At 43.1% G+C, this 17,997-nt stretch overlaps 1 protein-coding gene across 2 annotated transcripts in view; it reads left to right on the top strand.

The window, feature by feature from the left end:
• Positions 1–302: 302 nt before the first annotated feature.
• LOC134948761 (gamma-aminobutyric acid receptor subunit beta-4) overlaps positions 303–17,997 on the top strand; it is a 644,656-nt gene continuing 626,961 nt past the window's right edge. Inside the window, exon 1 of one of the 2 annotated variants that reach the window (XM_063936970.1) lies at positions 303–522. Coding sequence is in view for 1 of the 2 variants with exons in the window: in XM_063936969.1 (XP_063793039.1) it covers positions 11,626–11,723 (98 nt within the window). In the remaining variant the exon portion in view is untranslated. Of the gene's footprint in view, positions 523–10,983; positions 11,724–17,997 lie in introns of those variants that run through there. The other variant, XM_063936969.1, reaches the window with a different exon arrangement.

Below are 17,997 nucleotides of genomic sequence, written 5' to 3'. Positions count from 1 at the left end.
ATACACTTTTGTGGTAACCCAGACCCTTTGTGTACCTACATGTTGAGTCCTGCTGTATGTAAAACGTATATTAATTTATGCTGTGCCATCATATTTACTGGTAGAGCTTTCAATCACAGTATTGCCACAGTGATATGGCTAAATGAGCTCTCATGTGCCTCAGTCTGCGCAAGGACACTAAAAGGACAGTTGGTGAGAGGAAGGATTTGAACCTGCTCACGCTGCAGGCGAGATAGATCCGGCAACTGGGCCAGAGGTTATAAATTAAAGTTCTGACTGACAGTTGGGAGAGCTGAGGTAACGGTCCAGGGAGCAGGATCCTTGCTGCCCTCTGACAAGAGGTCTGGTGTCCTGGCAGGGGAACAGAGTACAGGAGGCTATGGGAGACGGACTGGGTGGAAAAGACACTTGAGGCTAGTCCCCAGCAACCATTGCAATCGGATACTGTTAATGACAGCCTGGAGGGACGGAGTAAAGCAGCAGCTGTCCGGGGACCTGAGTGAAGGAGAGAGCAGCGGTGAGGTGGGTGATGTACCTCACTTTCGCACAGCCTAAGTTATGCGGCCCAGCACTGATACCAATATGGCTGCAAATGCTGCACAACACTATTAGCAGCAGGTGTAGAGCAGAACAATATCCCCCTCTGCCCTAGCTAGAGAGCTAGCCCTCAATTGAACAAGTGCTAAATAGCATCATGCTTGTTAAGAGACTGACTGGCCATTAATGATTTACTCACATAACACCTGGCTACAGTATATGGTAGGGGAACAGGATTAACCTAACACGTCAGTGAAAACTGTCTAAAGCCTCAAAAGGAACGTCTAGCAGAGGCTTCTTAGAGCGGCTTCTCCCTATTTACTCCATCTGCATAATACTGCCTCCAAAGCCTATAAACTGTGTTGCAACATCAAAACAAAAGGAAAATGATAGGGGAATAGCTATAAATCGACTCTCAACATATGGGACAGCAAAGTAACCTTGATTACTGTTAATGCCCTGTCTCTATTTCATATAACAAGCAGGAGAGAGCATGATTCAAAACAACAGGTCATGGCTCAGTGACCTTTCCTTACAGCCAGACTGCAGAACCCTCAAAACTGACTCATTTTCTAGTGGATTTACAAACTTGGCAAAATAACATTCAGCTCATTCGTTCACTCTTTAGAAAGTGCACCAACAATATCCTGGCCAGGAGGGACTACCAGGAATAGCCTGGAGCTAGGGTACATGGGATTATTCGCTTATAAGTGTATTTAGATGCATGCATATAGTTATGATGCTGAGGCATATTTTCAGTGGGTAACTTAAAGTTTTAAAACCACATGCACATAGGACTGCTATATTTTAATGACATTAACCCTGTTAGTAGTTAGAGGAGGAAAAGGATGCAGGGACATACAGGAGCTGTTTCCTCTATTATATTTATTTGATGTTTTATGAAGTGTCAAAATGCGTAGAATGCTATGTGGTATTGTTTCCATTTATGCATAAATAGATCTGTAATTATCAAATGCAATTCTTTTGTTAATGTGTATTCCTTTTAAATATGATTAGTTAGCACATATACATATTGATGTAAAGTGGTTATTGCAGGTGCTCCAAACTGAGCGGTGGTACTTTCTTATTAAATTAAGATAAACCTTTTTAAAGACATTTGCAATTATTCCTTACAACAAAGAGTAGACCTCCTTACGGGATCAGTACTAATTGCCGCCGGTCGGAATCCCGGCGGTCGAAATACCGACGCCGGAATCCCGACCACACAATCCCGACAGGGGTGGTGAGCGGAACGAAGCCCCTTGCGGGCTCGCTTCGCTCGCCACGCTGCGGGCACGGTGCCTCGCTACGCTCGGCACACTATTATATTCTCCCTCTATGGGTGTCGTGGACACCCACGGAGGGAGAATATGTCGGGATTGTGGCGGTCGGGATTCCGGCGTCGGTATTTCGACCGCCGGGATTCCGTCCGGCGGCATCCTGACCGCATCCCCTCCTTACCTCTCTGTCATCTCAAAAGGATCACAAAGACAACTGTATGATCTAGGTCTGGCAAGGATTGGCAGGATTTCACTGCATTCTCTTACACCATTTAGTGAGTGTTACACTTTGGTCTTAAATTGTGTTTATATTATTGTGGGTGTGTGAAAAGTTTTACATTGAGCTAAATATACAAATGTTTTTCTTTTATGATTGTGTTATTTCCCTAAAAACATGGGATGTTGCATATAGTAAAATAAACAAATTCAGGTTGAGTATCCCATATCCAAATATTCAGAAATACGGAATATTCTGAAATACGGAATTTTTTGAGTGAGACTGACATAGTGAAATCTTTGTTTTCTGATGGCAGAATGTAAACAAACTTCGTTTATTACACAAAGTTATTTAAAATATTGTATTAAATGACATTCAGGCTGTGTGTATAAGGTGTATATGAAACATAAATGAATTGTGTGAATGTACTCACATTTTATTTAATGCACAAAGTTACTAAAAATATTGGCTAAAATCACCTTCAGGCTGTGTGTATAAGGTGTATCTGAAACATAAATGCATTCTGTGCTTAGACTTGGGTCCCATCACCATGATAACTCATTATGGTATGCAATTATTCCAAAATACGGAAAAATCCGATATCCAAAATACTTCTGATCCCTAGCATTTTGGATAAGGGATACTCATCCTGTATACTTCACATGTATCTTGCTCCTTAGACAATATAAGGCCAGGAATCTGTTTGGTTACTATGGGCAACCAGCCATCTTAAATATAACTCACATCTGACCTAATTAATCCACAGGAAGGTATTAACTAAAGCAGGAGTTGATAACATGATAGGTTAGGGTGCATTATGTTGGGAATGTTGTTATATGAAACACACAACAAATGTGGGAATCAGGAAAACATGGCATGGATGTATAAAAATTAATTTGGTTTTAATTCCTAAAAAATAAACACTAATTGATACACAAACAAGACATGTTTGGCATGTGCAATACACATGTATTTGATAATAATAAACTTGCGTGCTGCTTGAGAGAGTAACATATTTTGTTAACGTTTAACTAATAACATTGCCAGGGAGTGTAAATGTACATACCATCTGTGAGAGTGCTAGAGCTACAATGGCCTGATGATGCGTTTGCATTGCAAACAGCTGCGTTCTATTGGCAATGATTAGCTAGAAGCGCCCTGTCAGGCACCTGTGGCAACCATTCGCTAGCTCTGCGCAGCCCTAAACTTACTCTGCTGCTGTGAACGCCTTGTGTGTACCAACAACGGGTAGCTTTGCTGTGGTGCGATAACCACGCCTACAGACCTTAGCATACTCCCCCACAAGACACCCACCTTCACGCCCCTTTTCTCTTGCCAGCGAAGCCATTCCCCCGCACCGCCTTCAACACGCCTCTTTGTCGTTGCGTGGCAGCGAACATAGAAAGAGTGTGTATTTCTACACATTCCTCGTACAGTGGACTTGGCACATGCGCATTCAGTACTTTGCGCGTGCGCATTTGGCTAAATCCTGCTGCTTTTGATGCGAAGATTCGCTGTGATCAACTTGGAATGAGGGCCTATGTGCACTACGGGGTGAGGGGCGGCTGCAGATATAATATGTGCAGAGAGAGTTAGATTTGGGTGTGGCGTGTTCAAACTGAAATCTAAATTGCAGGGTAAACATAAAGCAGCCAGTATTTACCCTACACAGAAACAAAATAACTCACCCAAACCTAACTCTCTCTGCAAATGTTATATCTGCCACACCTGCAGTGCACGTAGGGGGTCATTCTGACCCGATCGCATGCTGCAGTTTATCGCAGCACAGCGATCGGGTCAGAACTGCGCGTGCGCCAGCGCCGCAGTGCCCAGAGCATGCCAGACGGCCGAAGGCTGTCGCTGAGCTACGATCGCCCCTACCTGATTGACAGGCAGAGGCGGTCGCTGGGTGGGGGGAGCGGAATGGCGGTGTTTGGCTGCCGTTTTGTGGGCGCGGTCCGGCCAGCGCAGACGTGGCCGGACCGTGCGGGGGGCGGCCGCAGTGGCTGCGTGACATCACACGCAGCTGCTGCAGGCCGGGGAGTGACGAGTATCTCCCGGCCAGCATGCTAAATCTGCGCTGGCCGGGAGCTACTCCTAAAGTGCAAAAGCATCGCCACTGTGCGGCACTGACATGCGGGGCGGGATAGCCATGTGCTGGGCATCCCCCCGCATGCCTATTGTCATGTTCGTAGCCCTGCAAAGTTTTGCAGGGCTATGATCAACTCGGAATGACCCCCATTGTTTTGCCCAACTGCTAACAACTTTGCTGCTGCGATCAACTCTGAATTACCCCCCTTGTCCCTATATTTACTCTTTTATAGATCCAGGAAGTATAATTGCATCCGGCAATACGAGTTTCGGGTCTAATATGCATAGATCACGTTGGAGATGTGATTAAAGTCATCATCCAATAATTAGAACATTTAATGGTTTGTTTGTCCTTTTTATCTTTGAAAAATCTAGCGACGAAAGGGGTTAATAGTTGAATGTCACCTGTTTGCTGTGCATATCTTCACACTGGGCCTGATTCACTACCGTTTGCAAATGTGAGATTGCACACAGTGAGTGATTATCGGCAGAATATGATGCGCTGTGAACACACTGCACGTGCGTGAAGAACAAAATGCGATCGCCTTGCGTATGCATCTTAATTGTAAAAAGAACACATTTTGATTGACAAGAAGTTCCTGTTTGTGGGTGGTAACATGGCATTTGTGGGGAGTGCTTGGGAAAACGCAGGCATGTCATGGATGTTTTTGGGGCGTGTATATGATGTCATCTGTGAATGCTGAGTTCAAAAACATGGTGCACCATGTGAGACTGCTTTCCCATTGATTTGAGTATGCTAGGGTCATCCATAACTGTTGCTGGTGCTCATTTTTTGCGTAAGCATTGCAATTCTACTAATGCATAGACATATGTGGGAAGGCATCGGTGGATGTCATTTATCCTTTCTGGGAGGCTCTTCACATGCAATTTTTAGCAATAGCAGATTTGTGAAAATCGCTATCTTAGCCTTAATAGCGATCCATAGTGAATTAGGCCCACTGTGCATGCTCAAGGACCAAACGTACATAAGAATAGAGTCATATGGGAGGTCTCAAACAGGCAAAGTTCATTAAGCATACGTTGGTACATACTGCTGGCTATTCAGATTTGGATGAATGTTTGAATACAACTATTTCCAGGTGTGTCCTTTGCACCAAATATAGGCCCCCATATATCAAGCCTCGGAGAGTGATAAATTGCATGGTGATAAAGTACCAGCCAATCAGCTCCTAACTGACATGTCACATGCTGAGTTTGAAAAACAACAGCTAGCAGCTAATTGGTTAATACTTTATCATTGTGCTATTTATCACTCTCCAAGGCTTGATAAATCTCGGACATAGGCTGGTGGAAAAGAGCAATGAAAATAATGGCAATTATCAAACCAAGCACTCAGATAGGAAGGAGGGAGGGGGTGCAGTTTAGTAATGTATAAGGTCGAATATAAGCATTTATTTCCTTGCATGCAATGCAGGCGTTTCTATGGTCAATTTTTATTAAACTCTGCATCAGGACCAAAGTGTTTATTATCCTGTACGGTGTCTATCAGTTCTATTCTTTTACCAGTATCTGTAAGTGAGGTGTGTAATTACTTTCCCAATCAAACCATCGTTTTACTGTATACATCCTATTAACTGCTTTTATCTAAAAAGATTTGCTACCATTTCCAAAGAAAAGAACACCATTAGTTTGCCACAATGCCTTCTCATGTAATAGATTGCGAGATGCAGCAAGTGTAAAAACGCGGGCAAACCTTCAGTTTCTGGAGGTTTGGGTGCATATTGCATATCCATGAAGCCCCGAAATTTGATAGATTCTGGGGCTTTGGTGCAGTGGGCAACGTCATCTTCAGATGGTGTCCTTTACATATGATGCTTGACCAGGGCATAAAGTGGTCTGGAGAGGTGGTGGAACTCATTTACTCCGCCACCTAACCCCCCCCCCCCCCCACACACACACACAAATTAAACAGAGCCAGGGCCAGTGCTAGTGTTTTCAGCACCCACTCACCCCCCTACCCTCCCTGTAAACTATAAAGTAATGCCCTATTTCTCACACTTTATATAGGGACATTAATCTCATAAAGAGGAAGCGTGGTCACGTAGTCACACACCAGAGCCCCTAATTCAAATTACATCACACAGTAGCACAATTTTATTCATATTACACCACATAGTAATGACCGTTATTATGGTTACCTCCCTCAGTAGTGCCCTTTATACACATTGCGCTATACAATGGATCTCTTATACATATTATGTCCACAGTAGTGCCCCTTACACATAATGCCCACAGTTCTAGTGCCCTTTACACATAATGACCACAGTAGTGCTGCTTATACACATAATGCCCACAGAAGTGCCGCTTATACACAAAATGGCTACAGTACTAGTACCGCTTATATACAGAATGCCCACAGTAGTAGTGCCCCTTACACACAATGCCCACAACAGTAGTGCCCCTTACACACAATGACCACAGTAGTACCGCTTATACACATAAAGCCCACAGGAGTGCCGCTTATACACATCTCTGACCCTGCAGTAGCTGCATGCCCTGTATCCCTCCAGCAGCTTCCCCATCTGTCTTGTCCCTCCAGCCCACTCTCATCTTGTCTACAAGATGCACAGCTCTAATTCACATACGCTGTGCCAGAAAAGGAAGCCACTGGGACCTGAGGAGGGGATGAATGCTGTCCAACAGACACACCATGTGTGAGTACCAGGAGGAGTGGGCTGTAGATGGAGGAGGACCATGGAGCCACCAGGACCTGAGGAAAGGGGAGATGGCTGCAGGTCATCAGTAACACTAGCACTGCTTGCATCATCAATTAAGTAAGGTGATGGGGTGGGCTTTTCTGTTGGAATTACTGTGCAGGACAATGGAGGAGGTGAAAACAGTTGTACCAGAAGTACTGCTAACAGCGCTAATAATAAGTCTGTGCAGACAGGTGTGAAGATCAATCAGTAATTTAATACAATGAAATAAAAATAATAAAAATAATAAAAATGAAGCAATTAGGATAGTGTAATACACATGTTAGAAATATTTAAAAACATAGCTGACTGTAAAATATCCAAATAGGGACCTGATAAGGACACAGTTGTGTTATATATCCAGTGGTTGGTGGACCTTCATTTTCCTAAGCCAAATGCAAGAGACTGTCTTTCCACAAATAATTACCAATCCTGGAGGTGATAATAAAAGATGCCCAGGCGATGGTCCAGCAAGGCACAGTTTCCAGCGAACCAGTTGTGGGAAATGTGAAAGTCCTCCGTATAGCAATAGGATGGATGTGTACAAAGAGTCCCAGGCTGTAAGAAGTCCACCGTCCAAATATTCTGGAAAGTATGGTGTCCACAGGTCCAGCAAGTAGGTCCTTAAACGTTTCGCTGTCTTCCAGGGGCAGTTTTATCAAAGGTGGGGACACCCACCCTTTTGAGGGAGGGAATTTTTTTAACCAATGGAGGAGGTGCAACTAGTTCCCCCTACCATTACAGATCATGGAACTCAGCTCCACCTCATCCCCCCATCCCCACGCCCCCACACACTTTAACCTCTGCGGAAGTCCTATCATCGCAAAGTACAGCTCTTACCACAAGAGCTGTCCTTTGTGACTTTCTTCTTGAAGACAGCATTAGTAAATGATGATATGCATGCAGAGAGTGGCCGGTTACTTCGGAAAGCAAAATGCAATTCTTGCTGCATCCCACCCCCTTAGAATAACATGGATATCTATAGGCACATATGGTGTTATTATTTAGAAACCCATTGTTGCACATTATTCTAAATATATTTGCATGTGTTGTGCTGCACCAGGCTGTCAGTAATGCTAAGATTTGTCCATTTTATCATGATTCTGAACCCACAGTATGTGGCTTTAAGGGGCATATGTACTAAGCCTTGGATGGACATAACGTGGAGAGAGATAAAGGGTCTAATTCAGACCTGATCGCAGCAACATTTTTCTCTAATGGACAAAACCATGTGCAGGTGGGGCAGATATAACATGTGCAGAGAGAGTTAAGGGCCCTACACACTGGCAGAGGTGCCCAACAGCTGATACAGCCAACGGACGACTCGGTGGTGGGGTGGGAGGTGATGGGGGAAGTGAAGTTTCTTCACTCCCTGGCGTCACCCGGCCCCATAGCCCTGCATGCTAATATGGACGATATTGTCCATATTCGCTTTCATGTATAAATGAGCCGGCACCAACGATGAACAACCGCGGGGCCGTGCATCATTCATCATTGGTTCCTACACACTGAGCGATATGAATGATATCATTAATGATTGAGATCGTTCATATCGCTCAGTGTAATCGGCAAGTTTGTAGGGTCTATAAGATTTAAGTGCGGTGTGTTCAAACTGAAATTTATATTGCAGAGTAAAAATAAAGCAGCCAGTATTTCCCCTGCACAGAAACAAAATAACCCACCCAAATCTAACTCTCTCTGCACATGTTATATCTGCCACCTCTGCAGTGCACATGGTTTTGCCCATTTGAGAAAGATTTTGCTGCTGTGATCAGGTCTGATTTAGGCCCAAAGTATCAATCAACCAACCAACTCGTATATGTCATTTTTTTCAAACACACCCTTTAACATGACACAAGGAGATTTGCTGGTACTTTATCTCTCTCCAAGGCTTAGTGTTGCTCCGTTCAGTGACGCACAGCCACCAGCGCTGACATTCTTATGTTGGTCCAGCATTTAGATGGAAAAGAAAGAAAGAAAGAAAGAAAGAAAGAAAGAAAGAAAGAAAGAAAGAAAGAAAGAAAGAAAGAAAGAAAGAAAGAAAGAAAGAAAATAAAAGAACTCTACAGGTTCCTATGTAATATTATCCAATAGTAACACTGTAGCTTCAGTAGTCACGGCTGCAGCATTCATCATCTCCACGGCAACCAGTCTGATTCTTCCCTGGGCATCGTGAGGGGATGCTCCTGTGTTATGTGAAACGAGGGGGGCAATATAGAGAGGAAGAAATAAAATATGGATAGAAAACGAGATGTGAGAAAACTGGGAGAAGGATACGGACTGGAATAAACGAGGAGCAGAACACTCGGAGAAAAGCATAGACAGAAAGCTAATTGCTAAATTGTATAACATACTGTAAATGTGAATCAGCATGACAATAGACAGGGAAATGGCTCAAAAGAATTGTGCTACAGTGTGTGATAAAAGGGAATCATATCTGAACGAGATATAAAACATAATTCCTGCCATTGGCGGTACAAGGTATGCTCCAATGCTGTATGTGCTGCTTATCTATATGCAGGGGGATTTCCGCAAAATGCGCAGCGTACTATACAATGGCAGGAAGCCTACACTGTGCATTGAGATGTGAGCTATGGTCAGGAGAACATACAGTATCCATGCTAGGGGTAATATGCCTCTCTCTTGTAGAGTAACAATGTGACAACCCACCTGGGGCTTTCCCTGTGTGCAGGCTTGCACGAAGGCAGATGCAGTGCTTTCCACACTGGTGGAATTAATTGTGTGATGACTATTTTATTTAAAGCAAAACGAATGACAGAAGAGAGAGAACATGAAAGCACATATATCCTTCCAAGGAACAATAAGGGAACTTTGGGCATGTTGGCTATGTGGAGAAATTGGTTGGCAGAGGAGGAGCTTGCTATTCTTAGCTCTGAGAGGCAGAGTGACAGGACTGACCTATGAGACAAAGCTAAGGCCTACGTATGTGTAGCAGCAGCTGAGATGCCAAGAAGTCCACAGCAAAGACATATGAGTGAAAAAACGACTCCATATTAATTAAGATATAATGTGTCACGGTGCACATTCCATGCTAAATGTATCGTTTCTAGTGATATTTCCACTTCAGGGCCTCATTGCTGCCTACTGGTAATGCTTGGCTTACTTATAATGTTGCAAGTGGCAGCTTTTCGCAATAAAAGCAGGATGCATTATGACATGTATGTAGTATGTTGTTTCTTGCCCAATGACACCGCACAAATGAGAAAATAAAGTCTGTCCTTAAATCTCAATGTGACAACGTCCCCCAGGTAGCAGACTGTCGCGCTACATGGACTGAGCACGATAAGATGTAAAAGAAACGCATAGGAAGAAATGCGGAGTTACAGTATGTTTGTAAAACTACTTCCACCAGACAGACATGATAAAAATAACGGGAGCCCTCCCCGTCCTCCCAGCGACACTGTGCTGGACATCACATTTATCTGTTCGTGAATTTGTTCCGGATCCCTGCTGCTCTCTTGTGTTCTCTCTTCTTAATACAACTGAACGATGAATAAAATATTTTTTTAGTACACTACAATGTATCCCTTCACGGCTGTCAGTGCTGTGATGATCATATACATCGTATTCACTATTGTACTGTGTAAGGTAGGGATGAGAGTGGGAGAACGCTGGGAATACGGTTTTTCTAAAGAATGCATACTGTACTGTATAAAAGCTGTGATTCTGTAGTTAGATTGTATTAGCAGGCTTCTGCAGGCGAGATAAACTGTATACAATTATATTGGAGAATGCATTAAAAAACATTGCGTGGACTTCACACGTAGATAAACCTGTCAAGTGAAATGCTCAACCCTAATAAATAAGCTCAGCACCTGGGACAGCTCTCCTCTGCACCACAGTGCCCTCCCCCTCTCATTTGTACCCAGAGCACAAGTTCTCCTCTCTTCAGACGGGGGGTTTGTGAGACGAGGATGGATTCATCCAGGAAAGAGTTAATACTGTCACATATGACGTCAGAATTCCAATATGCCCAGTGATTTTTCTCTCCCTCCTTTCCTATTTTTTCTGCCTCCCTCCTTTGCTTCCTCTCTTCACTCCCATCGTTTTCTACGTACCCTCCTATCTCTTCTCCTTCTCTTCTATCGCACCGTCCCTCCTTCACCCCTCCCTGCACACAATGTGCAGTAGTCAGATCCTTCTGCAGCAGATATAATGGAGCATCCCTCCACCTCCTCCTTGTGCTGAAGCTTACCCTTTTTTCCCCCCACTCCTTTATTTTTCCCATTTCTGTTTCATTTCATCCCCCTCCTGTACAGAAGAAAGGACAGAGGAGGGGGTGTGAGAGGGGCAAAACATAGACCCCCCTCAATTTGAGCAACATACAAAAAGGGGGAGCAAGGTACAAAGGGGGAGATCCCAATTTGCTACTTAGATCACCCTCCCTCCCCCTTCACCCTGGTTTACAGGAGCCATGAACAAAATGCAGATGGAGGAATAGGCAAGAAAGAAAGAGAAAAATAGAGGTTGAAGAAACGCACAGTCCACCCATCTTCTGGACTTGAAGTCTGGCTTCTCATGTCTTTTCTGTTACAGGGAAGGAAGAGGATTAGCCTCTCTACTTGCTCTTACCCCATTCTCATCCATTTTCACTTAAAATTTGGGGAGAAAAAATATTCTCCCTTTTTTCATAAAGGAAGGATTCATTTTTATATCTTTGAGATTTGGATTTTGCATTTTTTTATTGAGGGGCTGCAGGAATTATAAGACCTCCCCCACCCCCATCCCTTTCCCCCTCCATCCAAAAAACCCTCTCCACTCCATGGTCCAGGTGGAAATGTTGAGTTTGGGGAGAGAGAGCTGGATTGGAGCAATTCTCTCAGCTTTGGCTACACTCCTGCTTGTCTGTTCTGCACAAAGGTAAGATGACTGGGATAGGTGGGAGGTGTACAGAAAATGGAGAAACTGATGTATTAGTGAGGATCTGGTAGACAAGCTACTTAATGTCTCATGGTTTTGAAAAAGGAAAAAAGCCCATGACAATGATATGCTGCTATAAATTGGTGTAGTAGTGGTGGCAGAATCGTGGCAGGATTGTCTTGAAGAAGAAATGAGCTTTGGGTAGACAATACTAGTCTGAATGGTAGCAGAAATAGATATCTGAAATTAATTTTGTTATGGGGAGGGCTATTGGAAGAGGCCAGAATTACATTTGGGCAAAGGGAAAGAATTTGGGTAAAGGGAAATAGCAGCGTTTCGGTAAAATTCCAGTGAATAAGAAGTGCTTAAATTGAGGACAAGGAATAGAAATTTTGGTAGAAAAAAAAAATAAGAAATAGGGATTTTCAAAAGCATCTGGATAATCTAAAGGGATATGAGGAATGATTGAAGAAAATGGTTGCTGGAGTGATAGAGATGTTGGTTGTGTTATTAGGAGGTACAAGCATGTACAAATATCGCTTGACCATAATTCTAATATGTGTAGTAGATGGTGAAAGCTAAACTGGTAAACTATGTGAATCATACAAGAGCTTTGGGATTATAGAGTAGCAGAAGTTTAACTATACTGGTAGAGAAATCATTAGATTGTTAGATACTGGTTTGCTATGCACTGTAAGGGGAGGAGCACCTGCAGAACTGTCACTGAGGAAATTGGGGCCTTGCTCTGGATACATGCAGATTGCATACTGTAAGGATTATTTAAATTATGACAAAACATATCACAGTGACATGCCTGAGTTTTCTGTATTTAAATCATGTAAACATTTTGACACCATACTTGTAAGGGTACCATTATGCCAGTCTGTGCTATATACGTGTTGTGTAGACTTAGTGTCCAGAGATGTTCTGCTGCATATGGTGAACAAATGATTTGTGTGAAGAATGATATACATCAATTATTTTATACACACATAGATTCTAAAAAAAATGCATATTCAAAAGAGAATGGTGTTCTACTGAAGTGGTGTGTGGTGACAATACACAAATGACAGATAAATATGATGTAATCAGAGAAAAAATATTGTCTAGTGATAGTACATAGCATAGTCATTGGATATCTGCCATATAATATGTATAGTTGTAGCTGCCTACAGATGTGAAGAGTTGGATGCTTATGCAGGTACATCTATCTGATTACTGGTTTTCTGATCACATGAAGGTGATTATACAATATACAGTATTAAAATAGAAAAAGCTGGAATACAGTGCTAATTCTGGAAGGTCTATTTTTAATTCAGACAATCAGAGCTGTAATCTTTTCAATCAAATACTAATGTATATTCATGAGGATTTGCTCTCTCTTTGTTAAGGAGTCTATCTGCCTTTATACATGTGTTTTGTATGTAATCTTCTGTCTTTATATTCATGGACAATTATGTTGTATATAATATACAGTAATAGGTTCAAAAAATATGTACTGTAATGCTTCACTGACAGCTCCATAAAGTTTATCAAGAGGTGTTTTTCCTATTTTTACAAACAGAGGCCACAACTGCTTGCATTAACAACACTAATCCCATATACATTATAGTAATATGTGCTTTGAAGTTTCCCTCTGATTCTAGTTATTACTAAGTTGCTAAAAGTGATCATGTAACAGATGCTTACAGTATGTGCATAATCATGACAATGCTATCATTTTCTTGCCAAAATAATGTCTTTTCTATCTTTTGTATTTAGGGACAGGATGTAATATATAGTATCTGTATGTTTCAGCATACAATAAATATATATATATATATATATATATATACATACAGTATATCAAATATCAGTATATAAAGTATAAAGTAAAAGTATATCAGTAAATATCAGTATATCAATTATGTGTGCATAGTCAGAAAATCAAAGAATTAGGTTCTGTGGCCTATAAAAGCCTATAAAAGCTATGTGTGTGTATATATATATATATATATATATTTATATATATATATATATATGTGAGATTGAGAATGGACTAAAATGTATGCAAGGAATTCATTTAAAATAATGATATATATATATATATATATATATATATATTTCATGCTAGGGTGTGGAGTCAACAAAGAAGCTGCTTGAGAGCAAAATGTAAATCATGTAAATTTAATATATACAGGCTTGTGTAATATCATCAAATTAAAATATTACCAGGAATTTATGGTCACAGATATTTCAGTATTGGTGTTGGGCTTCCCCTTCAGACCTCTCCCCTGGAACCCCACGTGTTGTTATCACAAGTTCAGGATATCATCTAGCTATAGGCATTGCTGGACAGTTCCTGGACAGTATACATATGTGAGCAAAGACATGTGACATGGAGGGGTTTTCTCTTATCTTATTAGTTACTAAGTTTGAACTTTCCTTATGTCTTTATTCCAGGTCAATAGGCTCTGAACCACTCGTAGCCTTGTGTAGCAGTTTTCCTGTAGATCCCATTGTTTAACTGTTTCTTTGAATAAAACTTTGTTTAAATTGGAGTTTAATGGGTGCTGTGGCATTTAAAGTTTATTGATTAAAGTTGTGTTTCCTGGACTCTGAACTAGAAGCTTTGTTATATAAGACTCTAACCTTTTTCATTTAATCCTTATTCACCACACCCTGGAATTGGAGGGGGAGTCCTTTTACATCTTTACAATATTAAAAAAGTATTGTCTGCTGGTAATCATTGGTTCCTGTAATCACAGGGTTTTTTTCTTGCTCTTACTCAAGGCAAGCAATGACCTCCCCTGTTCTTGCATTCACTTTTATGAAGTACTCCAAGGGTTTCTTTGCGTGTTGTGATACATCTGTTCACTGGTCATTTGATGCTGCAAGATTCCTGAAACCACGGAGGATACCTGGTAGCTCAGGGAAGCCAAGGGGTTTCCTGGAAGAAACTCAGGCTTGGGAGATCCTCAAGTATATGGGGATTGGAGATGTGATGCAGGACACATGGCTGTGTCATGCTCAGGGATCTCGGTTAACATCAGAACCTGTAATTAAATCATGTAAAGTGGTAAATGCAATTTTCTCCAATTAGATTTGTGGAGAGTTTATTGTAAAGAACAAAATGTATAAAGTTTGCAGGCTGTTGTTAGAGAGGCATAATGCCTGTAAGAAAGTATACAATGACTAAATAGTTGTAATCTGTATTTCTCTATCGTCCTAGTGGATGCTGGGGTTCCTGAAAGGACCATGGGGAATAGCGGCTCCGCAGGAGACAGGGCACAAAAAGTAAAGCTTTAGGATCAGGTGGTGTGCACTGGCTCCTCCCCCTATGACCCTCCTCCAAGCCAGTTAGATTTTTGTGCCCGGCCGAGCAGGGTGCAATCTAGGTGGCTCTCCTAAAGAGCTGCTTAGAAAAGTTTAGCTTAGGTTTTTTATTTTACAGTGAGTCCTGCTGGCAACAGGATCACTGCAACGAGGGACTTAGGGGAGAAGGAGTAAACTCACCTGCGTGCAGGATGGATTGGCTTCTTGGCTACTGGACATCAGCTCCAGAGGGACGATCACAGGTACAGCCTGGATGGTCACCGGAGCCTTGCCGCCGGCCCCCTTGCAGATGCTGAAGTAAGAAGAGGTCCAGAATCGGCGGCAGAAGACTCCTCAGTCTTCTAAAGGTAGCGCACAGCACTGCAGCTGTGCGCCATTTTCCTCTCAGCACACTTCACACGGCAGTCACTGAGGGTGCAGGGCGCTGGGAGGGGGGCGCCCTGGGAGGCAAATGAATACCTATTTTGGCTAAAAATACCTCACATATAGCCTCCGGGGGCTATATGGAGATATTTAACCCCTGCCAGAATCCGTTAAGAGCGGGAGACGAGGCCGCCGAAAAAGGGGCGGGGCCTATCTCCTCAGCACACAGCGCCATTTTCCCTCACAGAAAGGCTGGAGGGAAGGCTCCCAGGCTCTCCCCTGCACTGCACTACAGAAACAGGGTTAAAACAGAGAGGGGGGGCACTAATTTGGCGATATGCTTATATATATATTAAGATGCTATAAGGGAAAACACTTATATAAGGTTGTCCCTATATAATTATAGCGTTTTTGGTGTGTGCTGGCAAACTCTCCCTCTGTCTCTCCAAAGGGCTAGTGGGTCCTGTCCTCTATCAGAGCATTCCCTGTGTGTGTGCTGTGTGTCGGTACGTGTGTGTCGACAGGTAGGAGGACGATGTTGGTGAGGAGGCGGAGCAATTGCCTGTAATGGTGATGTCACTCTCTAGGGAGTCGACACCGGAATGGATGGCTTATTTAGGAAATTACGTGATAATGTCAACACGCTGCAAGGTCGGTTGACGACATGAGACGGCCGACAAACAATTAGTACGGTCCAGACGTCTCAAAAACACCGTCAAGGGTTTTAAAACGCCCGTTTACTTTAGTCGGTCGACACAGACACAGACAGGGACACTGAATCCAGTGTCGACGGTGAATAAACAAACGTATTCCTTATTAGGGCCACACGTTAAAGGCAATGAAGGAGGTGTTACGTATTTCTGATACTACAAGTACCACAAAAGAGGGTATTATGTGGGATGTGAAAAAACTACCATAGTTTTTCCTGAATCAGATAAATTAAATAAAGTGTGTGATGATGCGTGGGTTCCCCCCGATAGAAAATTATGGGCGGTATACCCTTTCCCGCCAGAAGTTTGGGCGCGTTGGGAAACACCCTTTAAGGTGGATAAGGCGCTCACACGCTTATCAAAACAAGTGGCGGTACCGTCTATAGATAGGGCCGTCCTCAAGGACCAGCTGACAAGGCTGGAAAATATAATAAAAAGTATATACACACATACTGGTGTTATACTGCGGCCAGCGATCGCCTCAGCCTGGATGTGCAGAGCTAGGGTGGCTTGGTCGGATTCCCTGACTAAAAATATTGATACCCTTGACAGGGACAGTATTTTCTTGACTATAGAGCATTTCTATATATGCGAGATGCACAGAGGGATATTTGCACTCTGGCATCATGAATAAACGCGATGTCCATAACTGCCAGAAGATGTTATGGACACGACAGTGGTCAGGTGATGCAGATTCCAAACGGCACAGTATGGCCGTATACAGGAAGAGGACTTGTTTGGGGTCGGTCCATCGGACCTGGTGGTCACGGCAACTGCTGGAAAATCCACCGTTTTTTACCCTAAGTCACATCTCTGCAGAAAAAGACACCGTCTTTTCAGCCTCAGTCCTCTCGTCCCTATAAGATCATATCTGCCCAGGGATAGAGGAAAGGGAAGAAGACTGCAGCAGGCAGCCCATTCCCAGGAACAGAAGCGTTCCACCGCGTCTGACAAGTTCTCAGCATGGCGCTGAGACCGTACAGGACCCCTGGATCCTACAAGTAGTATCCCGGGGGTACAGATGGGAATGTCGAGACGTTTCCCCTTCGCAGGCTCCTGAAGTCTGCTTTACCAAGTCTCCCTCCGACAAGGAGGTAGTATGGGAAAAAATTCACAAGCTGTATTCCCAGCAGGTGATAATTAAATTACCCCTCCTACTACAGAAAAGGGGTATTATTCCACACTATATTGTGGTACTGAAGCCAGAAGGCTAGGTGAGACTTATTCTAAAAATTTGTTTTTGAACACTTACAAAGGTTCAAATTAAGATGAAGTCACTCAGAGCAGTGATAACGAACCAGGAATAAGGGGACTATATAGTGTCCCGGGACATCAGGGATGCTTACCTCTATGTCCCAAATTTGCCCTTCTCACTAAGGGTACCTCAGGTTCGTGGTGCAGAACTGTCACTATCAGTTTCAGACGCTGCCGTTTGGATTGTCCACGGCACCCTGGGGTCTTTACCAAGGTAATGGCCGAATTGATGATTCTTCTTCGAAGAAAAGGCGTCTTAATTATCCCTTACTTGGACGATCTCCTGATAGGGGCATAGTCCAGGGAACAGTTGGAGGTCGGAGTAGCACTATCTCGGATACTGCTACAATCAGCACGGGTGGATTCTAAATATTCCAAAATCGCAGCTGATCCCGACGACACGTCTGCTGTGCCTAGGGATGATTCTGGACACAGTCCAGAAAAAGGTGTTTCTCCCGGAAGAGAAAGCCAGGGAGCTATCCGAGCAAGTCAGGAACCTCCTAAAAACAGTGCATCATTGCACAAGGGTCCTGGTAAAAATGGTGGCTTCCTACGAAGCAATTCCATTCGGCAGATTTCACGTAAGAACTTTTCAGTGGGATCTGCTGGACAAATGGTCCGGATCGCATCTT

This window comes from Pseudophryne corroboree, chromosome 8, assembly GCF_028390025.1.
Source record: "Pseudophryne corroboree isolate aPseCor3 chromosome 8, aPseCor3.hap2, whole genome shotgun sequence".
NCBI lineage: Eukaryota > Metazoa > Chordata > Amphibia > Anura > Myobatrachidae > Pseudophryne > Pseudophryne corroboree.
Note: the sequence above shows the minus strand (reverse complement) of the source record. Positions and strands in the feature narration are given on the sequence as shown.